The 26,070-nt window shown below is 32.3% G+C and overlaps 1 protein-coding gene across 1 annotated transcript; it reads right to left on the minus strand.

Moving 5' to 3' along the window:
* Window positions 1–345: 345 nt before the first annotated feature.
* LOC128174087 (multiple epidermal growth factor-like domains protein 6) lies at window positions 346–25,088 on the minus strand. The gene is made up of 12 exons (XM_052839724.1): window positions 24,913–25,088; window positions 23,998–24,231; window positions 22,765–23,019; window positions 15,706–15,843; window positions 15,030–15,170; window positions 14,565–14,699; window positions 10,258–10,392; window positions 7,653–7,787; window positions 1,866–2,000; window positions 1,233–1,370; window positions 1,106–1,138; window positions 346–994 (listed from the first exon to the last, which is right to left on the minus strand). Exons 1-12 carry the CDS (start codon window positions 24,983–24,985, stop codon window positions 720–722), a joined length of 1,827 nt encoding a protein of 608 aa, XP_052695684.1. The 5' UTR covers window positions 24,986–25,088; the 3' UTR covers window positions 346–719.
* Between the last annotated feature and the right edge of the window lie 982 nt (window positions 25,089–26,070).

The raw sequence follows: 26,070 nt of genomic DNA on the forward strand, positions 1-26,070 counted from the left end.
TATACACGTGATGTCATTGAAAAGTTCAAAAAGTTCACACAGAATTTCGTTATTCTATTATCTCATATTAGGATATATATTTGCAATTGTAAATATAAAGTTTTAAACAAAACATTTTGTTTTGCCTCGGACTAGGTTGTCTCGACGTCATTGAATGAATTGTGTCACGTGATTGCCTGATAAATTTCTTTACACGGCGAGCGAAAAAATTTCTACAGCAACATGGCGCACGTAACGTTATTGGAGCTGAATTTATACACAAACGTTCGACCATGCCTTTAATTTTTAAGGCCCAAAATATTCAGAGTGATCCCCGTTTGCCCATGACGTAATAAAACGATCCAGGTTTGCACAGACGGCTGACGAGGAAAGTAAAAAATTAGAGAATTAAGCTATGAATTTAATTGTTATATACTATCTTTTGTTTGTTTACATTTTAAATCATTGGGTCATCGACAAAGCAAAAAATTTATTAGGTTTGTTACTGACTGTTTACAGGAATTTGTGGGATAGGCAAGTACATAGAAGGCTTAGTTTCGCCTCGCCTTCTATAGACTTTACCGACCCCACACATTTCAGTAAACAGTCAGTAGCAACTAAACCTGCTATCTGAACGTCACTTAAAAAGAATTAGCTATTAAAACCAATAGTGTAATTCTATACCATTTTCACAGATAATTTCCAAAGTTTTGACTGCGGCGTGGAACATAGAAATGTGACTAGATATTGTGATGTGAGTCTCTGATCACGTTATATGGAGTATCCGATACCGTACAGCCTAACGTTGAGTACGCATGGTTCTCATCCATAGCTGATAAATCGGCGTACGTCTTGGAAGCTTTTTCGTTCTCCGGTACAGATGCATCTGTACGGTGTCTGTTGGTTTTATTTTTCATGATATGTCGTGACATGTAGAAGATTACAAAAAGGCTGATAGCTAACATTGTTGAGACACTTGCTATGATTGCTACTCCTGTTGTTGTTAGCTGGTTTTCTAATGAAATAATAAAAAAAAACAAGCTCTATTCCATATTTGGTCGATACATGCAATATTTCTTAAAGAAAAATATAAAAACTATTTCATTTATCTTTTTTTTATACTTACCCTTTTTGTCAAATTCAGGTGCATTAAGTTTAGCTGTCAAAATATGATTATACCAGTGTGAAAGTAGATAAAAATATAATGTACTTTGTTTACCATTCTGTCAATTCAATTCTACGTTGAGGATTACCTGTTACACAAAGATCACCGATCCATCCTGAATCACAACCTTCGGTGCAAACTCCGTTTTCTGTGGCACAAGATTGACCATCTTTGCAATGTCCACAATCAAATCCGCAGTTTGGGCCATATTTGTAGGAAACACATTCTGACATTGCAATGAGGATGTTATACTATATTTCAAATTGTTGAGTAAAATTGGAATATAGTATATTTATAATAATATTTCAATTGTTTGAAATTATGTTGAATGAAAATTGATAGAAACACTTTTCCATACAAGATAGCTTTGAACAGATATGTTATGTGCACAGGTTACTCTTTGATCGCTCGAAGTTTTGATTGCTCAAAGTGAGTCTGGGGTCCCGATTTATGTAAAAGAAATCTGATTAAAATGATCACCTTCTCAAAGAAAATGAATTTTATAATATTTTTCAATGTCCATTTGAAACTCTTTACCTTTTTTCTGTGACTAGTATTATTCACTTTTATAACTTAATTCTGTACAATAAAACAATATTAACGTGATGCAACAACATTTAAACATTCACTTTAACATACTGGAAGCAATAATTTGAGATCCTAATCGTTTGTTTGTAAGTAAAGCAAGATCAATGGATCTTTGGACTCATTTACAGCATACCTTGACAAAGAGGGGGTTCGAAGTTTTGACTGCAGCCACTGATGCAAGTTCCATCATGTTTTTCACACAATTCTCTTCTGATGCAGTGACCACATTTAGCAGAACAGGTAGCATTGTAGAACCTGTCTTGACACACTAAAATATGCAATGTATTACTTTTGTAGTTTAGATGAAACTTTGATTACAAAGAAAAAAATTGTGAAGTTGTGTTCGTTTCTTTTACTTTCTTTTACTTTCACACTTTGGTTGCTGATTGGTTTGGAACACAACCATGATAACATGTCCCATTGTATTTATCACCCGTCTCTTCATTTACACAGTGTCTGCAACTGGAGTCACATATTTCCCCGTAAGACCCCACATTACACACCTAAACATTGCAATTGAATTAAAAAATAGATTGATGCTGACCTGTTTAAACATGATCGGTTTATACTGATAAGATTAACCAAATCTAATCATAGCCATTTTAGTATGAAAAACTAAATGTTTGTTGAACCTCATTTAAATTATAAGATTCGAAAAAATAAACATATTCACTATCAACAGCCAAAAAGGTCAGCTGAATGAATTTGAGTTTATGAGATTAATTCTTATTTTCATCCGATATCACCATGTACGTTTAGTATGTAATAAAACATAGACATTAACATTTATGATTGTTTTATAATTGGTGTATTTTTTTTTTCTAAACAGTAGTGAAAAACGTATAGCGAGCCGATTATTCTTTTTAACACGATTTAATCAAGGTATAAATATTATAACACTCTCTTGCATACCTATTTTGATAAAGAACATACATCATAACATGGGCGGATCCTGAATTTTAAGTTAGAGGGGGCGCATGTTTAAGGCATGCGGTCCGAGAGCCACTATCAGGCCCCCGGTCGGTCTAGGGCAAAGCTTAGTTGGGGTTCAGGGGGCAAAGTCGCCAGAAATTCATTGATTCTAGAGATTTTTTAGGGTAAAAATTAAGTCCTAAAATTCGGACTTTTTTTCTTCATGTGAATATACTTTAAAGTAATAGAGTTATTTACAATATTAAAAGGTATGTAGAATTAAGGCCTGAAATATGGTAGTCCCATACGGTAAAACCTCTGCCTTGCAAATATATTTGAAATTTTCTTACAACTGTCTGTATATTTGCTAGTTTAAATATCAAATTCAATAAGACGACGTAAATGAAATTTAAGAAAAATAAAACCATAATAAACGTGGAAGTATACTTAGTATAACCAATTACTTAAAGTTGGGTGACTAGTCACATTTGAAAGGGCGTAACTTAAATGCGCTATCTTCGTACGTTACACCATTGAACACATGGGTTTTGTTCATACTACACCGTTGAAATCAGTCTAATGAATGTTGAAAAACCCATCATGATTACAAAAAGTTGATAATTATGACTTGCATATGTACGTTATCTTTGCCAGAAGGAGTATGTTTTTACATTATTTTGACAATTTTAGAAAGGGCGCGCGCTGGGTGCCCCCCTTTAATCCGCCACTGCGTCAAAGTATATAATGACCTATTGGGCATAATCTTAAAGCTTGCTTTAATATCATCTCAATAAAATGTGCCCCTTTGTTGTCTTGCGGTTTTAGATCAGTTTTAAAGAAAATCAAAGTACTGAAGTACTGACGGGAGTTGATTTTATCGATTATCATTTATTAAAAATCAACTATTTGTGATTTTGCATGGCAAGTAGTAACAGTAATCGAAATATTTCTAAGAAATTGTATGGATCCAGGCAAGATGGAACTCTTGACTTGTTCAACCAACTCCGTTTATCTCCGACAAGCAAGAGAGACTCTGTTTTGTCGGATATTAACGGAGACAGCCAAGCGTCTGGTTGAACGAGACTACATTGAACTCTAGCATAGGAATACATACGACTATAGAAAATATCTAAACTGTTTGTACAATTCAAAATCTTACTATTTTCATGATATTAATAAATACGTTTTCTTGAAAAACAATCCTTCTGAATACATAGTATCGAATTTATTGATTATTTTCAAGAACTAAGGGTTGTCAGTGGTATTGATTTGTGCTTAGGTCCAAACACTGTTTCACTTTCGCTTTGCCCGAGTGAGTGTAAAGGAGAGTTGATTAAAATCAACTCCCAAAAATACAGTAAAATAGCAAAATGTCAAAAGAGCAATATATAAACGGCATGTACGATGCAATGGTATTACATGTAAGAGACTGACTTTACTGCTGTCACCGTTTTCCAACTTGGCAAAAATTTAAAGAGGATGAATTTCGCCGGTCGATAACTTGCTAATTAAAGACATTTTTTTTATTGGTTTTTTGCGTTATTGATATATAGAATTAGTAAATCATCATTTGATAAGTCATTATTATCATAATTTGTGCTGTTCTGGTTTGCTTTGTTTTCTTTTTTTTATTTGCTGTTAGGTCTATTCAATCAATATTTTTTTTTATAAAGAATGCATAATTATGACATTACTTATATCAAGTATTTAAAGAAACGTAATATTAATATATGTAAGCATTGGATGCCGATTTTTGGATACCATTAGTTCTATAATCACATGGCTGTGTAAACAAAATAATACATTTTTAAGGGTTAGTCGGGTTTTGTTTGCTTTGTTCGTTTGTTTGTTTGTTTGTTTTTGTTTGTTTGTTTTTGTTTTTTGTATTTGCATTTCTAACAAAGAGAACAAATTAAAACTCATGCCACACGTGAAACAATACCAATGGCAATTATACTTCCATCATTTATAAACTAGACTTTGACCCGTGCGTTCTCGGGTTGATATTGCATATCGGGCATTTACAAAATAAGTACATCGACACACCTTATTATTGACATTTACATAACAAAGCTATAAGCATACAAAAATGCTATTAATTTCACTACACCGTCCTTAGTTTGAATAATCTGTGTCTCGGAAAAGGCCCTCACAACAGTTAGAATGCCTCCCTTATACCCGTAATGTAGCAGACAATTGCAGAATCGCTCCGGAACGATTTTGGAGAAAGTTAGTTAAGTTGCATTTAAAATAACAGTCAAATTTATCACAACAAACCTTTTTGAGACTACAAATACCTTTCAACAAAAAATTTTAATCCATAGAATGGAAGAGTTTCACCAACGTACACGTATTTTCTTTGTAAAACTGGATCCGTAGGACATTATTCAATTTTACGATAAAACATATTCTGTCTTCACTCTTCTAACAAATATAATGTAACTTTTTTGCATGCACATAAACAAATATTTTTGTCATCACGAAGACAAAATAAAGTACTTAGTTGAAATGTACGAGGGTTGTCCCAAAATAATGTAGACAGGACACATAATTTATAATCTGTTCACTGCAATTTCATTAGACTTCTGTGTTTTCTTCAATGACCCTTTGGCAAACAATGCTGAAAAGTTCAAATCTGTACTTTATTTATTTCTCGAGAAAATGAATAATTAGTAACAACAAGTTTTGTCAGGCGGCGCAATGTGCGACGTCGAAAATTTCCAGTTTTACGTTGTTGCTAAACTCTCCACATCGTTCACGATAACATTTACGTTTTATTTCCGAAAATGTCTTAGAAAAAAATATTATCTTTGAAAATGTACTCTGCGTGCACATTCAATATATATTTCTAGTTTTGTTTTGTGTTTAAATATTTTCTAAGTACAAACGATCTGTCGGCTCCAAACTTGCCCTGAATTACTTGTTGTCTAACGTCCGTCTTACCAAAATGTGTCGTGCAACATTTTGACGTCCATTGATATCGTTCGGGGTTTCTTTTTTCCACTTATTGTCATCATACTTGTTCAAATATTTTCAATGTTGTTTAACTGCTTATTCACAAAACGCATTTCTCATCGATTTTGTTAATTTCATTTACTTCCAAAGCCGCTTGGGATTTATTTCATGGTCTTTACAATATTGTATCAGTTACTGCTGCGCCGCCTTAAACGCTGACAACGTCATTTTATTACCTGTTAACTTTTCAACTTGTCACAAAACGCGCTATAAAATATTTAAAAGTTTTGTAATAGCCAAAACATTTTCTGAGTAAATGAACGAATTATTATCAAATATCAGTGTATGTTTTATTTGAATTTTTTCATTCGAAAAGTACTTTTCCGCCCAATTTTCAATTCATTATGTTGATTTTAACCTTTTGTTTTTAACATTGCGCCGCATGTCGAATTTCTGATCTAACATGCTTTCATTTCACTTATTTAATCTCAAATAATATTCAATTTTAAAACATTATTGAATGCAAATTTCTTGAACCCTTTGTGGCACAAATTTTATCTTCCTTTGTTTTCGATTAACTGAATAACGCCACTTGTCTACGCTATTTTGGGACAACCTTCGTATATTTGTTATTTTATACCTTTTCAAATAAGAAATCATTAATATGACTATATGAACAGGATATATAGCTAAAATCCAATGAAAATTTACCCGTATTTGTATTATCATTTCTGAGTTTATTCATGCCGATGTGATTTTGTGGAAACATAATCTAAAGATCCCGTTAGCGTGAATTTATTGCGCAAGCGCAAGATTGTTAAATCCAAAAAATCCAGGTGATTTCCGGGATTTTTCGAGGAATTTTCGTTGATTATTAATTAGCGAAGCTTAACTGAGAAAAAATAAAAACAAATTGGTAATCTTCAAGTACCAATGATGTTTTAAATATATAAAACAAAAGACAGTATTCTTCCGATTTCTCGGTATTAAAGACCAAACATTCGAGTCTATTATTTTGATATAGAAGTAAACATTACTCATATAAAAAGCTTTGATTAACTAATCAATGTGTAATGATTGATGAATGCTGTTTTATATTGTTGGTTTGGTTTTTTTTTCGATACTTTTTATACGGAAACAAACAAGTTTCATGTCAGTTATTCAATAACGAAAAACGGTGTTAAATTGACTGCCGTCAAAGAAAAGGGACCTTTAGATCAACATTTCACAAACTCGTTTTTTGTCAATTCCGATTAGACAACTTTTTTTTAAAATTACAAACATACAGAGATACCTACGTGTTTTAAGCATTTCATGACAGTTATATTTAGACAGGTTATCACTTCTTTGAGTAGCTTGTCGAAAGTGTCAAATTTTGTTTTGCATTTGTTTTATTGTCTTCTTTAATTGTTTTTAATTGGTTAAAGAAAACTTATCTAATAATTATCTACACGTTTAAATGTCAAACAATATGACCCAAAAATAACAAAACATTTTAAATATCCAGATAAAGCTACAGTTCTGCAGCGATAAATAAAACCCACAGAAAATATGATTTAATAGATAACTAAAGGATATCAAAAGTATTATTAAATATTAAAAATATTTTTTTCTCCCCAACCTTTAAGTATATCAAAGTAGTTTAAACTGGCGAGAACCTGATTGGAAAACATGTTTAGAAAATGCAGGGACAAAGATGGTCAAATTCAATTCCTATGTTTCCAAAATGACGACTAGTCAACGTGCTGATATGTTGGATCTGGTTTTGATCTATATCCGATTTAACAGAAAAGGATCTTTTCAGATAAATTTCAGCTGCACTAAATTAATTTTGCACCATTACAGAGATCCTAGGAAATTAAAGCCATCTCCGTAAAATTAGATAAACAAATTGGAGGGGACTACATTGTTGCAGTTACATGACATGTGAAGTGTTTTGTGTATAATTGATAGTGTTTGTTATGCTGACACCGTAATGAATGTGTCAAGCCCTACAAAACCCGTATATGTCTCATCACAATTTGGATTCTTACAGTATTTCAGTATTACTTACCGTTACACCTCTCCCCTTGCCAGTGATTTTGACACCCATTAGGACAGGAACCAGTCCCCTTGTCACACACGCCATTGTTTTTACAGTGTCCACATGGAGTGTTACAGTCAGTGCCGTAGTAGTGATCAGAGCAAACTAAAACAAATACATGTAATAATATCTAATGCTGATGTACAACTGAAGGCATAACAAATAATAACCATTGAATAGTTTCAAACTTATTTCCATCATATCAGACAATTTCTGCTTGATCTCCATAAACAATAGAGATATTCCTAAATAATTGTTGCACCATTTTGAACCAACTCCCCGGTAAATCAACATTATGCATCTTTCTCACCAGCATTACACTGTCTTGGATCACTAGCTGACCCTTCAATATTCCAATCTATAAGTTGCAAAATGTACGATTGTTTCTCTTTGTTCCATTTCTACCGTCTGTTAATTTTTTTCAGCATTATTTGAAATACAGAATTGATTTGGAATTTCAATATGTAACCAAATTGGCCACTCTGAACCCTGATCCAGATAACATTTCACAAAATTTGGTAAAGAGCTTTATAGGCATCATTAGCATGCATTTAGTTTTTCTCAACTATATATGGAAGTAGACGAGATCTTCTAAGAAGTATGGCACTTTTACTAATACGCCATGCATGTATAAGTCCCATTTTAGGGCCTTAACCCCGGACCCAAGAGGCAATAAATTTCACAATGTAGGTAGAAGTCTTCATGGACGTCATTGCCATGTATTTAGTTTTTTCCCCACATGTGTTGAAATGAAGATTTTTGAAAATTTCTACTTTTTGTATCTTTCGCCCCGCCAATAGCGCTCCGTGGTGGTGCATGTAGAGACACGCATTTTACAATTTATGTTTCTCTAACCATAGAGATGCTTTACACAATAATAATAACAATTAGGATGCAGTTTGTAAGAAAATGGTAATTTTGTTTTAAATGTTAACGCATCATGCTCAACGCACTACGCACGACGACGGAGGAAGACTAAATGCAATAGCTCAACTGCATGACATGCAGCATCTAACGTATGGGGTCGGTTATTTTAAACTCTAAGCCTATCTTCTATAATATTTCGCAGACTTTCCATGGCTGATGAAAATGATGACTAGTTAACATGTTGGATTTAGTTTTGTATATTTAGTATGTTTAGTATATTTGTTATTTTATACCTTCTCAAATAAGAAATCATTAATATGACTATATGAACAGGATATATAGCTAAAATCCAATGAAAATTTACCCGTATTTGTATTATCATTTCTGAGTTTATTCATGCCGATGTGATTTTGTGGAAACATAATCTAAAGATCCCGTTAGCGTGAATTTATTGCGCAAGCGCAAAATTGTTAAATCCAAAAAATCCAGGTGATTTCCGGGATTTTTCGAGGAATTTTCGTTGATTATTAATTAGCGAAGATTAACTGAGAAAAAATAAAAACAAATTGGTAATCTTCAAGTACCAATGATGTTTTAAATATATAAAACAAAAGACAGTATTCTTCCGATTTCTCGGTATTAAAGACCAAACATTCGAGTCTATTATTTTGATATAGAAGTAAACATTACTCATATATAAAAAGCTTTGATTAACCAATCAATGTGTAATGATTGATGAATGCTGTTTTATATTGTTGGTTTGGTTTTTTTTTTCGATACTTTTTATACGGAAACAAACAAGTTTCATGTCAGTTATTCAATAACGAAAAACGGTGTTAAATTGACTGCCGTCAAAGAAAAGGGACCTTTAGATCAACATTTCACAAACTCGTTTTTTGTCAATTCCGATTAGACAACTTTTTTTAAAATTACAAACATACAGAGATACCTACGTGTTTTAAGCATTTCATGACAGTTATATTTAGACAGGTTATCACTTCTTTGAGTAGCTTGTCGAAAGTGTCAAATTTTGTTTTGCATTTGTTTTATTGTCTTCTTTAATTGTTTTTAATTGGTTAAAGAAAACTTATCTAATAATTATCTACACGTTTAAATGTCAAACAATATGACCTAAAAATAACAAAACATTTTAAATATCCAGATAAAGCTACAGTTCTGCAGCAATAAATAAAACCCACAGAAAATATGATTTAATAGATAACTAAAGGATATTAAAAGTATAATTAAATATTAAAAATATTTTTTTCTCCCCAACCTTTAAGTATATCAAAGTAGTTTAAACTGGCGAGAACCTGATTGGAAAACATGTTTAGAAAATGCAGGGACAAAGATGGTCAAATTCAGTTCCTATGTTTCCAAAATGACGACTAGTCAACGTGCTGATATGTTGGATCTGGTTTTGATCTATATCCGATTTAACAGAAAAGGATCTTTTCAGATAAATTTCAGCTGCACTAAATTAATTTTGCACCATTACAGAGATCCTAGGAAATTAAAGCCATCTCCGTAAAATTAGATAAACAAATTGGAGGGGACTACATTGTTGCAGTTACATGACATGTGAAGTGTTTTGTGTATAATTGATAGTGTTTGTTATGCTGACACCGTAATGAATGTGTCAAGCCCTACAAAACCCGTATATGTCTCATCACAATTTGGATTCTTACAGTATTTCAGTATTACTTACCGTTACACCTCTCCCCTTGCCAGTGATTTTGACACCCATTAGGACAGGAACCAGTCCCCTTGTCACACACGCCATTGTTTTTACAGTGTCCACATGGAGTGTTACAGTCAGTGCCGTAGTAGTGATCAGAGCAAACTAAAACAAATACATGTAATAATATCTAATGCTGATGTACAACTGAAGGCATAACAAATAATAACCATTGAATAGTTTCAAACTTATTTCCATCATATCAGACAATTTCTGCTTGATCTCCATAAACAATAGAGATATTCCTAAATAATTGTTGCACCATTTTGAACCAACTCCCCGGTAAATCAACATTATGCATCTTTCTCACCAGCATTACACTGTCTTGGATCACTAGCTGACCCTTCAATATTCCAATCTATAAGTTGCAAAATGTACGATTGTTTCTCTTTGTTCCATTTCTACCGTCTGTTATTTTTTTTTCAGCATTATTTGAAATACAGAATTGATTTGGAATTTCAATATGTAACCAAATTGGCCTCTCTGAACCCTGATCCAGATAACATTTCACAAAATTTGGTAAAGAGCTTTATAGGCATCATTAGCATGCATTTAGTTTTTCTCAACTATATATGGCAGTAGACGAGATCTTCTAAGAAGTATGGCACTTTTACTAATACGCCATGCATGTATAAGTCCCATCCTAGGGCCTTAACCCCGGACCCAAGAGGCAATAAATTTCACAATGTAGGTAGAAGTCTTCATGGACGTCATTGCCATGCATTTAGTTTTTTCCCCACATGTGTTGAAATGAAGATTTTTGAAAATTTCTACTTTTTGTATCTTTCGCCCCGCCAATAGCTCTCCGTGGTGGTGCATGTAGAGACATGCATTTTACAATTTATGTTTCTCTAACCATAGAGATGCTTTACACAATAATAATAACAGTTGGGATGCAGTTTGTAAGAAAATGGTAATTTTGTTTTAAATGTTAACGCATCATGCTCAACGCACTACGCACGACGACGGAGGAAGACTAACTGCAATAGCTCAACTGCATGACGTGCAGCATCCAACGTATGGGGTCGGTTATTTTAAACTCTAAGCCTATCTTCTATAATATTTCGCAGACTTTCCATGGCTGATGAAAATGATGACTAGTTAACATGTTGGATTTAGTTTTGATCTATATACATGTTCAATTTTACAAATAATTTCATTGAAACGAAATATAACAGAAAAACATCTTTTCAGATAAATTTCAGCTGCAATACAATAATTTTGCACCATTACTGAGATTCTACGGTATTGTAGCCAACTACATAAAATTACATCAAACAAATTGTAGCGAGCTACATTGTTGCAGTTACATGCATGCACATAAACAAATATTTTTGTCATCACGAAGACAAAAGTAAGTACTTAGTTGAAATGTATATTTGTTATTTTATACCTTCTCAAATAAGAAATCATTAATATGACTATATGAACAGTATATATAGCTAAAATCCAATGAAAATTTACCCGTATTTGTATTATCATTTCTGAGTTTATTCATGCCGATGTGATTTTGTGGAAACATAATCTAAAGATCCCGTTAGCGTGAATTTATTGCGCAAGCGCAAGATTGTTAAATCCAAAAAATCCAGGTGATTTCCGGGATTTTTCGAGGAATTTTCGTTGATTATTAATTAGCGAAGCTTAACTGAGAAAAAATAAAAACAAATTGGTAATCTTCAAGTACCAATGATGTTTTAAATATATAAAACAAAAGACAGTATTCTTCCGATTTCTCGGTATTAAAGACCAAAAATTCGAGTCTATTATTTTGATATAGAAGTAAACATTACTCATATATAAAAAGCTTTGATTAACTAATCAATGTGTAATGATTGATGAATGCTGTTTTATATTGTTGGTTTGGTTTTTTTGTCGATACTTTTTATTCGGAAACAAACAAGTTTCATGTCAGTTATTCAATAACGAAAAACGGTGTTAAATTGACTGCCGTCAAAGAAAAGGGACCTTTAGATCAACATTTCACAAACTCGTTTTTTGTCAATTCCGATTAGACAACTTTTTTTAAAATTACAAACATACAGAGATACCTACGTGTTTTAAGCATTTCATGACAGTTATATTTAGACAGGTTATCACTTCTTTGAGTAGCTTGTCGAAAGTGTCAAATTTGGTTTTGCATTTTTTTTATTGTCTTCTTTAACTGTTTTTAATTAGTTAAAGAAAACTTATCTAATGATTATCTACACGTTTAAATGTAAAACAATATGACCCAAAAATAACAAAACATGTTAAATATCCAGATAAAGCTACAGTTCTGCAGCGATAAATAAAACCCACAGAAAATATGATTTAATAGATAACTAAAGGATATTAAAAGTATTATTAAATATTAAAAATATTTTTTTCTCCCCAACCTTTAAGTATATCAAAGTAGTTAAAACTGGCGAGAACCTGATTGGCAAACATGTTTAGAAAATGCAGGGACAAAGATGGTCAAATTCAATGCCTATGTTTCCAAAATGACGACTAGTCAACGTGCTGATATGTTGGATCTGGTTTTGATCTATATCCGATTTAACAGAAAAGGATCTTTTCAGATAAATTTCAGCTGCACTAAATTAATTTTGCACCATTACAGAGATCCTAGGAAATTAAAGCCATCTCCGTAAAATTAGATAAACAAATTGGAGGGGACTACATTGTTGCAGTTACATGACATGTGAAGTGTTTTGTGTATAATTGATAGTGTTTGTTATGCTGACACCGTAATGAAAGTGTCAAGCCCTACAAAACCCGTATATGTCTCATCACAATTTGGATTCTTACAGTATTTCAGTATTACTTACCGTTACACCTCTCCCCTTGCCAGTGATTTTGACACCCATTAGGACAGGAACCATTCCCTTTGTCACACATACCATCGTTTTTACAGTGTCCACATGGAGTGTAACAGTCAGTGCCGTAGTAGTGATCAGAGCAAACTAAAACAAATACATGTAATAATATCTAATGCTGATGTACAACTGAAGGCATAACAAATAATAACCATTGAATAGTTTCAAACTTATTTCCATCATATCAGACAATTTCTACTTGATTTCAATAAACAATAGAGATATTCCTAAATAATTGTTGCACCATTTTGAACCAACTCCCCGGTAAGTCAACATTATGCATCTTTCTCACCAGCATTACACTGTCTTGGATCACTAGCTGACCCTTCAATATTCCAATCTATAAGTTGCAAAATGTACGATTGTTTCTCTTTGTTCCATTTCTACCGTCTGTTATTTTTTTTTCAGCATTATTTGAAATACAGAATTGATTTGGAATTTCAATATGTAACCAAATTGGCCTCTCTGAACCCTGATCCAGATAACATTTCACAAAATTTGGTAAAGAGCTTTATAGGCATCATTAGCATGCATTTAGTTTTTCTCAACTATATATGGAAGTAGACGAGATCTTCTAAGAAGTATGGCACTTTTACTAATACGCCATGCATGTATAAGTCCCATCCTAGGGCCTTAACCCCGGACCCAAGAGGCAATAAATTTCACAATGTAGGTAGAAGTCTTCATGGACGTCATTGCCATGCATTTAGTTTTTTCCCCACATGTGTTGAAATGAAGATTTTTGAAAATTTCTACATTTTGTATCTTTCGCCCCGCCAATAGCGCTCCGTGGTGGTGCATGTAGAGACATGCATTTTACAATTTATGTTTCTCTAACCATAGAGATGCTTTACACAATAATAATAACAATTGGGATGCAGTTTGTAAGAAAATGGTAATTTTGTTTTAAATGTTAACGCACCATGCTCAACGCACTACGCACGACGACGGAGGAAGACTAACTGCAATAGCTCAAATGCATGACGTGCAGCATCCAACGTATGGGGTCGGTTATTTTAAACTCTAAGCCTATCTTCTATAATATTTCGCAGACTTTCCATTGCTGATGAAAATGATGACTAGTTAACATGTTGGATTTAGTTTTGATCTATATACATGTACAATTTTACAAATAATTTCATTGAAACGAAATATAACAGAAAAACATCTTTTCAGATAAATTTCAGCTGCAATACAATAATTTTGCACCATTACTGAGATTCTACGGTATTGTAGCCAACTACATAAAATTACATCAAACAAATTGTAGCGAGCTACATTGTTGCAGTTACATGACATGTGATGTGTTTTGTGAATAAATGAAAGTGTTTGCTATGCTGACACCTCTATGAATGTGTCAATCCCTACAAAACCTGTGTCTGTCTCTTTATAACTTGGATTCTTACAGCATTCCATACTTACCGTCACACCGCCACCCCTGCCAGTGATTCTGACACCCATTAGGACAGGAACCAGTCCCTTTGTCACACACGCCATTGTTTTTACAGTGTCCACATGGAGTGCTACAGTCAGTGCCGTAGTAGTGATCGGAGCAAACTAAACCAAATACATGTAATAATACTCATTGCTGATATAGAACTGAGGGCAAAATAAATGATAAAAAAGGACCCCAAAAATACATAAGAAAGAAATTGAATAAATCAACAATTAAAGTTCAAAGTATAAAAAGAATCATTTTGTTTTCATATGGCTGAAATCTTTGTTCAAAATCTTTAACAATTTGCCGATGGTTTTAGATTTTTCGATAACAGAATCTAGTTTAACATTGTCTGAAGTGCAGATTAAAAAACACCATATCCAACATACAAACATATAAGTAAATATTTGAAAAAGTTGACATAGTTTAGATAAATTATTAATAAATACGTTTGCAGAAAGTTCCATTCCAGTGATTAGCACATCCATTATCGCACATCCCTGTCAACTTATTGCAATGTACTCCACTTTTACAATGACCAGGGCAGTCTACACACGATTTGTTTGATATGAATTTTCCATGAGGGCAAACTGTAAAAAAAAAATATATATATAAAATTGTGTGCAATTGGATTGGCAACAGCGATATTTAGTCAACAGTAATTCAGCATGCTTTACTTCTCTCTTGTAATGGTGGTTCATAAATGTAGGTCATTTATCTATTACTCTTATCTGCCGAAAGTAAAACAATTTTTTAATAAAATGTCATCGTTTTTTCTTTAAACATTTTGTACTTTTTTTCTCTTTCAAAAATATTGTAAAGAAACCAATTTCTGAGTGCTGTATAAGTGGCATTGACGTGGTGAAAAAATCCTTAACGCGATCTTAACTTTAACTGCTTAAGACTATTAAATTGTATCTTCCGTTATCGCAAAAATCAACTGCCGCGAAAAAGTTAATTACCAGTAAAATTTAAAATAATGTCAAAGTAAAAAAAAATGTTGGCTAACAGTAGATTCATATTATAGATTTAGTATGATTTTTACTCATTTCTTCTCTAATTTGTAAATATCACATATATTTTTTTTATGTTTACGCATTGTTATTTGTAATTGAAAAAAAATACCGATGCAGTCAATTGTAAGAGCGTTAGGATCAGAACATCCATGTATACATGATCCATTGAATGCGTCACAGTGTTGGTGTTTACATTTAGATGGACAGGAGTGGTTGCAACCGGGTGAAAACCTATTCGATCCACAACCTACAAATGTATATCATTATTATGATTAATTTTGAAAATGATTGCTTTGTACTTATAAAAATCAAGTTCTAATATCGACACATATTAATTCATTGCTTTCGTTGTCCGTTGTTTACGCATAATATCTTTGTACGACTTTTCATCAACAAAAATAACCTTCATTATCATATTGAATTCTAATTCTAATACAAAATCTGTTAATTCTAGAGTATCATTAAAAAGTAGCAATGGTGTTGTTAACTGCAAAGCAAATTTAAAGCAAAATCAAATTTAATGTAACTGTGCCAAACAATAAAAAATAAGAAAGTGCCAAAACAGACAAACGTCTTATATTAAGTGGGCGTATCAACATGTTGGACTGATATCAAAATCTGTTATCAAAGTCATATATTTTACGTTCTCAACATGGGTCTTGCACCATAATGTATTCTAAAGTCTACGACAGAGCTTAAAGAGGATATATGTACTTTCTTATACTAAGACATAGTCATGTTTTTTGTTTTTTTGATTTTTGTTTGGTTTTTTTATTTGGTTTTTGTTTGTTTTGTTTTTGGTAACGAAGCTTAAGTAATGTTTTTTAATGATCAACACAATTTAATTTAATTTGCGTAATGCAACATTGTAAACATGTAGAGGTAATCTTAGTTTGTCTTTAATGCTGTTTACTTACTAATAACAGTTTATTTGATAGTTATTGAAATCTAGCGTTTGAATACATTGCATCCATCACATGATACACAAAAAAATACTATCTATATATTAACAAATATTCAAGCATTGGTTTAATTGGTAAAAATATTAATGGTCGTTAACATGATGGCTTCTCAAACGTGGACTGGTTAGTTTACGAAAAGTATATTGCTTTATGTTTCGGTATAAAAAAAATCAAGTAAGATTCAAGTAAGATATAGGTATTGAATTTCAATTAAAGACAAACTTAAGTCGAGTTTTTGCATTTTCATTTTAAAAACTCCTGGTATTGAGCACCATGAAAGATAATACGTACTCAAGGGAAAACTATGTTCACATAAATACTTGATAAACTATGTATTTTTCGACTAGCACGCTTTAAAAAAAAACTTGTCTGTTACTGTTTGACGGTGGATCGTGTACATGTAGTCTAATGCGTTGCAATGTATATTGTACTCGTATCTGATAACTAACCCCTTATACAAAATATAAATTTATAGACAAGGCCTCGTTACAAGTTCCTTTGTTTGGAAATGATAAGGTGAAATATGAATTAAATTACAGAGCCCCCATCCCCCCAACACACTTTTATCTTTTAACTTTTTACATCTTATGTTTTTACACCGATCTCAAATTGTCGTTCATTTTTTGGATACAAAGATCAACTAGTTTAAGGGTCAGCCCTGTCGACCCTTAATTTGGACAGACATTGGTGTTTCGAGTCTTGGTATCAATTAGAATTATCAATGCAGTGACTTTGTTTTCTATACTGCCTAAAGAAACATGCCTTTTTGCTAGGTACAATGCGTCAAAGTTTTTGACATTGACACCAATAAATACCTAATAAATGAGTGTAGCAATGCTTTTTTCAAACAAATATCGTTGCAATCAACAACTGTGCTTCTACAATTATTACAATATCTTGATCTTAAGTTTTTTGTAATAGGTGTTGGAGTGTATTTGCCCCTAATTAAGAGACCAGCCCCTTTTATTGAGGGCTACAGAATACAGACATGTTTTAAGCTCAACTGAGCTGAAAGCTCAAGTGAGCTATTCTTATCCCATTTTGCCCGTCTTCCGTCTGTCCCTCTGTAAACTTTTTACATTTTGAACTTTTTCTCTAAAACCGCTTAGCCAATTTCAACTAAATTTGGCACAAAGCATCCTTATGGTAAGGTGAATATAAATTGCAGAAATGAAAGACAGATCTTTATTAAAAGCGGAGAAAACCTCGAAACTGTAGAAAAAGAGGGGGTGCATTTTTAAAAATCTTCCTCTCAAGAACTACTGAGTCAAATTCTACGTAATTTAGCATATATCATACTTATGGGAAGGATAATATAAATTGCAAAAATTAAGGGCTTATTCTGTTTCAAATTTGAGTAATTTACGAAAATAATAATAAGACAGAGATAATGGGGTCAATCAGTTTAACTTCGGGTTCGGTATTCCATATCTCAAAAACCTCTTTGAAGCGTCCATTTTGAATATATAAGAAATGGGTCAATCTGACAAAGATGAATTTGGTTGTTGTATAACAGTTTGCATGCGAAAGGAATATTTAAACATGCAAGATATATTAATGCCGATTTTGTGAAGTAAATGGAGATTAAATATTCCAATGCGTTGACATTTTTACCTTTGACGGTGGTTTTAGCTTGTTTTGATTTTCGTTCTGTTTTTATGAATTACGGTTTGTAACTTAGGAGAACTATCGCCTGTATTTTGTAATTTTTACCATTCAATCAAATATAGACATCGGAAAATAAGACAGCTGACTGATACTTGCGAAAAAATAAGATACATTAACAGATACGGCACTTTAACAACTAAAATACTAATTTCAATGGCAATACGGTATGGTCTTTGCGTAATAGTTGATTACTGCAATGTGTTTTAGGCTAGATGTCAATGTGTTCTCTAGTTTATTCAGTCTAAACGGAGATTAATTATGCTTATAGAAATACTAATGTGTATATGTAGCAGATACATAAATAATTGTTAGCTCACCTGAGGTGAAATATACAGTGAATATCCTTAAAAAATATTTTTCTTAAAAATTAATTCGCCAGAAAAGCTGTAACTTGTGTGGAAGCATTTTGTCCTAACCATGATCCCTGGGGGGGGGGGGGGGGGGGGTACGGTGGGGCCCCATTGGGGGTCAAATTTTTAGATACAAGTGTATAGAAAAAAAACATTAAAAATCTTCTCCCCGGGGGTCGAAATTTTTACATAGAAATACATAGAGAAAAATCTTCTCAACAAAAACCAGTAGGCCAGAGAAGCTGTAACTTGTTTGGAAGCATCCTCAGGTAATGTAGGTTCAAATTTTTTCAAACCATGATTCCGGGGGTAGGGTGCGGCCACAGTGGGTGGGTTGAATTTAACATAGGAATATATAGCGAAAATGTTTTAAAGAAATTTCTTCTCAAATACAAATTGGTCAGAAAAGCTGTAACTTGTGTGGATGCATCCTCAGGTAGTATTGATTCATTCTTGTTTGTTAAAACCATGTTTTCAGGGGGTAGGGTGAGGTCACAATGGGGGGGGGGGTCAAATAATGTTGGTGCGTGTAATTCGGTACGATCTCTACGTTGATTAATTGTGGTTGATTAATGCAAAATGTTCTATTAAGATCCTCAGCAATTTCAATCTAAACGGATAGTATTCTTTTTGCTAGAAATAAGTAACTAAAGTATGTATGTGATGAAGTATAAATTGAGTTTTTTCTTTGTTTTAGTGCAGTTTTCTCTTGTTTTGATTGTCCACAAATTCCTATAATTTTACTAACCTGAGAGTCAAGCTTCGAGTTATAAGCAAGATACAGAGCTGTGCGCACAGTGCTACTATATGTTTGTACACAAAGCTGAGGTCATGCTTTAGTTTGTTTATATTTTAAATGCAGCTCTGCTGAATAGGAAATACCAAGTTTAAAATCTTATGTTGACTGTAATAAACTCATGTGAACAAACACAGGACTCAAATTAAACTATGCATCTTGCTTATTATTTTACGATTGACGCTGAAATTTTGGTTGATCAATAGAAATGTCTTGCTAAAAGGATGATATGCTGTAACCACTTTCTGGTGCCTCTTCTTCAACGATGAATTGCATAAAATCTACACATTTTTTTTAATAGTTTTTCGAACACAAGTAAATGACAACAACGCCTTTTAAACAGTTTCCACTGTCCTGACACATTATTATCATTATGAAGATAAAAGCATTATCGGTGTTTTTAAAAAAATCATTGCAACGGAAAATCATCTTTGTTTGTAAACATTTTTTTTAATAAAGATGAAAATAATGGATGGGCCTTGGTATACTAGAGCGACATGCCTGCCAAAACAGTTATTTGAATTATAGCTCTTTAACATATGTGACAACATATATCAGTTAAGTTTATTCTTAAATCAAGTGAGTAAGGATATGAAACGTCATACGAAATGAATTCATGCCTGGTAAATGACAAAAACGTCTATAATGGAGAAGGCCAATTAAATTGTTCAGTGTTTTTAATTTGAGGAATTGAGCGAATTCATTGTGTTGCATTGAGGTACCCTTTTTTTCTTTCACAAATAGAATTTTTAAAAAATTCGGATATTCATTTTTGGTTAATCTTCCGAGGGGCCACATGTCACAATATCCTTTGAACGCCCATATAAAGCCCATATAAAGCCAATGTTGCTCAGATGAGCGATGTGGCCCATTGGGCCTCTTGTGTTCTTACATCTGTCTAAATTTGTTGTTCATTTCTTAGAAATAAATAATTGATTTTTTTAGGGGCCTCCTCGATGGATTCTTAAAGTTGACACAGATTAGTGTTTCAGTCAGTGAAATCAATTAACATCATTCATGAATGCATTTTTCTTTCTACAATGCTTAACAAAATATGTCCCCTTTCTAGAAATATTTTTAAATATATGTATTTAGATATAGGTTTTTTAGTTTTGTTTTTGCCCCCCCCCCCCCAAAAAAAAAAAAAAAAAAAATCTTTAATTGCGTGTTAAGTGAGTTTCGCATTTTTTAAAAAACATTACAGTCAACAATTTTTGTTCTATTATGCAAAACAAAATCCTTTTAGTTTTAAAAAGTTATTTGTAAAAAACTTTTTGAGTCTTTTGGCCCTTGATTGAAAGGACCAGTCCCCATTTCTTTTTCTAAACAAAAGGTCTCATGAAATATAACATAATTTGTTCCTATATTCATCTAAAATTGTTCTCCATATTTTGCATAAAAATACTTCATTATTTAAGAAGTCAGTCCTGTAGATCTTTAATGCAGACAGACATCGGTGTTATGATCAGTAAATTGATTAAAATCACCACTACAGACATTTTTTTTCTTCAATGCTTAACAAAATGTGTTTTTTTCTCTAGATATATTGCGTCAAAGTTTTAGGACTTTAACCCCCCCCCCCCCCCAAAAAAAAAACACACACAAAAAAAATCATTTTTACGTCATTAATAGGCGTGGAAAATATATTTTTAAAAGAATATATTCTTTGACAGTCATCAACGTTTCTTTTATAATGCATTACAAAATCTTGATCTTTAATTAGTTAACGAGAATATATTTTTCGAGACTCCTGAACCCTAATCAAATGGACCAACCCCTCTTTCTTGGTATTGTTGGAAAGAACGTTTAATACTTTACCTCTTTTGTTTATATTTCTTCACAAAATATCAACTTAGAAAAGAGATCCACAGGTAAAAACGTATTAAAAGTTTTCAAAATTCGTACTCAATGTCCATGCCCAGGCGAACGCCAACAAATGGGCCAGTCGCGTAAAACAAGTAAATAGTGCACATCTTCAATCTATAGTCTACCTATCATGACAATATCAAAGTCATATCTCTAATAATTTTTAAGATCAACTGTGTAAACAAAGGCCATAAAAATAACAAAATCGACCGTAAATCAAGACCGTAAGTGACGGCAACAAAAATTTCCAAGACATGTAAAATTCAGATAACATCTACTTATCTGTGGTGGAAAAAACACGTGTACAAAATAAAAAAAAAATCAGTACGAAGACAGTAAGGTCTTTTGTTGGACACAGAAGACCTTAATAATAATAAGAAACATTACGAAAAAAACAAGGTCTCCCATCGGAAACAAAAGACCTTAAAAATAAAATTCATTCCAAATTTATAGCCACTAGTGAAGCAATTTTAACAAATATGCGACATATTTTGCGCATAATGTCATGTATATATGTGTATGATTATAAATGTGTGTATATGATATGTACATGTTTAATACACTATGCTTATGAAGTGGCAGTTAAATAATAAATACAGTTAACTACAAACTTGTTTATCTAAAAAATTCATACTTTTTTATAACTTCTTGTCTTGTACTGTAGACGTGGAAAACATGACGGTGTTTTTAATTTCACTATGTTCACCGTCAGACAATTTTCATTGAACATTAAGCCACAGTGAATATTAAGCTGTGCATTCAGTATCTCCGTGTAGGCCGCCATAACAGATGCATGTATGCTTGAGCGGGGCTTGAATAACCACTTGTTTATCGTAATCAAAGTATATTTAAAATTCGTTAAAAATAGCAAGTATGAGTATTACGTTCATTAAATACAATTCATATCATAATTTAATGTTTATAACGGAATATTCGTTTCACCTTTATCTTTGCGGCCCTATCGAAGCCATTGTGAACACGGGTGCTAATTGTCACTTATTATCTCGCACATCTCATTAGGGCAAACACTCCTGTATAACCATGACGTTGTCTGCGATCGGCATTCATATTGAGCAGTTCATTTTAAGATTGAGTAACTATAAAAGTGTACTTCTTTCTAACAGATTACATGTACGTTTTTTCTTTAATTTTCATGCCCAAAATATCAAATGCGTATTTTACACCAGTGCTTATTACATTCGACACAAACTTGTTTTATTATTCTAGTAGCACTTAACGTAAAAAAGGCTTTAATTTTACCTTATTCATGAGAAAATAATGTAAATTACATGATGCAGGTTCATCACTCATCAGATATTTTTACAATCAGGATTTACTTTTCTAAGATAAGAGATCTATCATCCGTGAAATTAAAAACACTGTGAAAGTTACTTACACAGGAAATCGTGAAATTTTAGACACATGGAATTAAAGACATTTACAGTTTATGATATACACTTTTTAGGATTAAACAAATAAAAATAAAAATATGAGAGAAAAGATTTAAGCACTTAATCAAAACTGACCCATGACTTTAACTTCACATATTTCTATCCCAGTATACATCATGCTATCATATTGACAGCTTGATGTATATCCCGGTGGTCGTGTGTTGATAAAGGTGATCCCTTGTGTTACGTTGTTGACGGTTACATTCATAACAGACGTTGGACATCCAGATTTGGGATCCTGTTGATATACGAGATGTTTGGGATCACGCAGAGGATGAAACGACTCCGGAATATACGTGTAAACAGAAAATCCAGCTGATCTTGTATATGCTTAAAAAACAAATGGTTAATGCCTACGTCAAAAATAACGAAACAAGTAAATACTTTAACTGATGATTAAGATAATTGAAACTCATTTAACACATATGATATAACAGATGAAATGGTATCAAATAAAATTGTTTTTTTTTAAATTCTTATAACATACTAGTACTCTTTTGGTTATTCTTTATTGGAATAAATTTAATGTTGCCCTATGCTACACGATATAACTTCGCGGTTTATAAAGTGTATACAGTCCTAAGTTAAAGTATACTCGTACAACAATTTTACAAAATAATCTCTTTTATTATTAAAATTAATAAAAAAAAAAAAATAAGTAAAATAGAATAAGTAAAATTATTATTTGTTTTTTAACGACTAAAATCAGAATATAATGCCCATTTTTAATAGAATGACATTAATTTGAACTAAATTTGAAGGCAACGTCAAGCGGTTTGATATGTTTTGCACGCCAGTCATGTTCTGATGTCAGCAAGTAATGTTTTACGATAAAGGCCTATTTAAGGAAAAAAAAACAAGTTAAAAAAAACCGAGATATGAATTTGGTTCGCAAATGAGGAAATATTCTGAGGATCCAAAAGGAATTTTTTTGAACATTTGATCACGTACCAACCAAGTTCATATCACGTTGAACTTTTTAACATTGCTGTTTATCACTTATACATGTATTTACGTTTGAGAATAGCAAATTTTTCGGAATTGCCCAAATTGCAGAGCTATTATATTTACAAATATCGAAGCGACAAGCGATTATCATCGTGACGCAAAAACAAGTTCATAAAGATTTAAACGTTTTCGCTATTCTGTAGGTTCATATAAGGAAAGATATTTAAAAATGTAAATATGCCGAATGGAGCGTTATCGCTGTTCTTAAGGTAGATTTAAGGAAGAATATTTGCAAATGTAAATATATGAATTTATTTATGAGGGGTAACAACAAAAATTAATTTATTTTTCGTAACTCACTGTCAGATCTGAAATATATCTCTAGATATGCTACGTTGAATTGCCTTTGTAGCCACACCTTCCACCATATAGAAGTATTATGGTTTCCTTCAACATCCGTTATGGCACAGGAGTTTAAATTGTGGTCCTGAAAGGTTTTGCCATCTATAGCTTTAATAGCTGTCCAGTCTGGTTTTTTAGGATTTGCACCCATGCCGGCCTTTCCTTTCAAACCTTGTTCAGAAACTAGATTAACTGAAACATCAAATTGTTCGTATTAAAAAATGCTTCAACTAAATGTACCTGCATATACTAATATGAATAACTTTGTTATGCCGAAAAAATAATTAAATTAAAGATGGTAATTGATTTCGATTCATTTAGGTCCATGACAATTCTAAGGTTCATATTACATTTAGTATACATATATTTTGATGTTGTATGATGTTATGTGTGAAAACAATACATTATGCTTGCAGATTTGCACTGAACATTACATGAAAATATTAATATTTATTATACGTCTTTGGATATTTTTATGTAAAATTACAACGAATATTATTCTACATGTATACAATTGTGAAATAGTTTCCGAGCTATCTGGTGAATAGTCATCAAAACTATTCACCAGGGGGTTTCAATTTCTCTCATTTTTTTAACTTGGAACTCATCTAAAGTTAACTAAATCGCTAAGTTAAATTAAGAGCCTGATAGCTCTTATTGTTTACTATCAGAAAAATCTACATATCGCAAACAAATAAAATGTTCTTGGGTATGATAAAATAATTATTTACTTATTATTTGGACGATAGCAAGTTTATTGTCTCTTTTGACAGCAACAATGATATAACTCATGATTATCAAGTTAACAAATTAAAATTACATTTTGACAAATCGACAAAAAAATAAGACACACATTATGATTGCCAAACTTACCAAAACACGACGCTCCTGTGACCATAAGCTGTAGAAGAACAACCTCTACATGTACTCTCATATACGACCACATCCTCTGTCAAAACGTACGCGGTATGAGAAAAGTATTCATATTTTAACTTCCGGACTTTCTCGCTATTGGACATAATTGCATCGAATTAACGCTATCAACACTGCTGATAACAGCATGTGGCAAAAAGGACCCACTTCATAGTACTCGAGACGCATGAGAAATACCGAGAAACATCACCGTCTATTGTGGATTTATTTTTAAAGGGCACGGTCACGATTTTTGTCAAACATTACCTCAATGGTTCAGGACGACATTTTCAAAAGGCAACCAAAATTTGAGTGTTATTCGTTGAGTTATAAGTGAGTAGCAGAACTTATCATTATTGCAATATAAACAACGTGTTTCTTTATATTTTGAAAAGTACAAATTCCAGTTTTTGACCCAAAATGAATGTGTTCCAATGTAAACGTTAAGAACTGTTTATCTGAACTTAAAATGATTTAGAACTGGTTGAAAAAATGAAAGATTTTTACTGGTATATTGAACCGAAGCAAACAAAGAACATGACACGAACCTTGTTTACATGGCAAAGAGTTATGAGCCCTTTATCTTGCATATAAATCAACGACTGACTTTCAAATTTATAAATACGTTCTTTAAACGATGTAAATAATAAAAACAGAAATAAAGAATTTAACTAAATCGTGACTTGCTCCTTTATACAAGGAAAATAAAACGTGTTTCCTCTTTTATGTGTACATGTACTGAATAAACCACAGACACTAAACAGCATGGACTCATTTCATAGCACTCACTATGTCAGTTCCAAGCTTATGGATAGTCTTTGACGGGATTAAAATCCTGATGATATAGGTCAGAGAGTATTATCTGGTAATTAATAGGCAGATTGCAACACATCATATTTATATGGATTTCAGAAAATTCAGTTTTTACAAGCGTGTTGTCTTAAATGAACAACATGATCAAATGGTAAGATCATTAGAATTCAGTAACAACAAATTCAGACCATACCGCGTTGTCCGTTAAACAAAAGAAAATACAAATACTTAAATTACTGATAAATATTTGAAAACATTTTTCTTATATAAATTTAAATTCAAAAACAAAATATTTTAGTAGTACTT

This window comes from Crassostrea angulata, chromosome 2 (genome assembly GCF_025612915.1).
Source record: "Crassostrea angulata isolate pt1a10 chromosome 2, ASM2561291v2, whole genome shotgun sequence".
Taxonomy (NCBI): domain Eukaryota; kingdom Metazoa; phylum Mollusca; class Bivalvia; order Ostreida; family Ostreidae; genus Magallana; species Magallana angulata.

Coding starts and splice junctions, on each gene's coding strand:
- LOC128174087 (XM_052839724.1), bottom strand. CDS start 24,985: ATGTGGTCGTATATGAGAGTACATGTAGAGGTTGTTCTTCTACAGCTT. Junction 15,844..22,764: donor ATGTGAAGTTAAAGTCATGG/GTCAGTTTTGAT, acceptor ATACATTTGTAG/GTTGTGGATCGAATAGGTTT. Junction 2,001..7,652: donor GCAAGGGGAGAGGTGTAACG/GTAAGTAATACT, acceptor TGCATATTTTAG/TGTGTCAAGACAGGTTCTAC.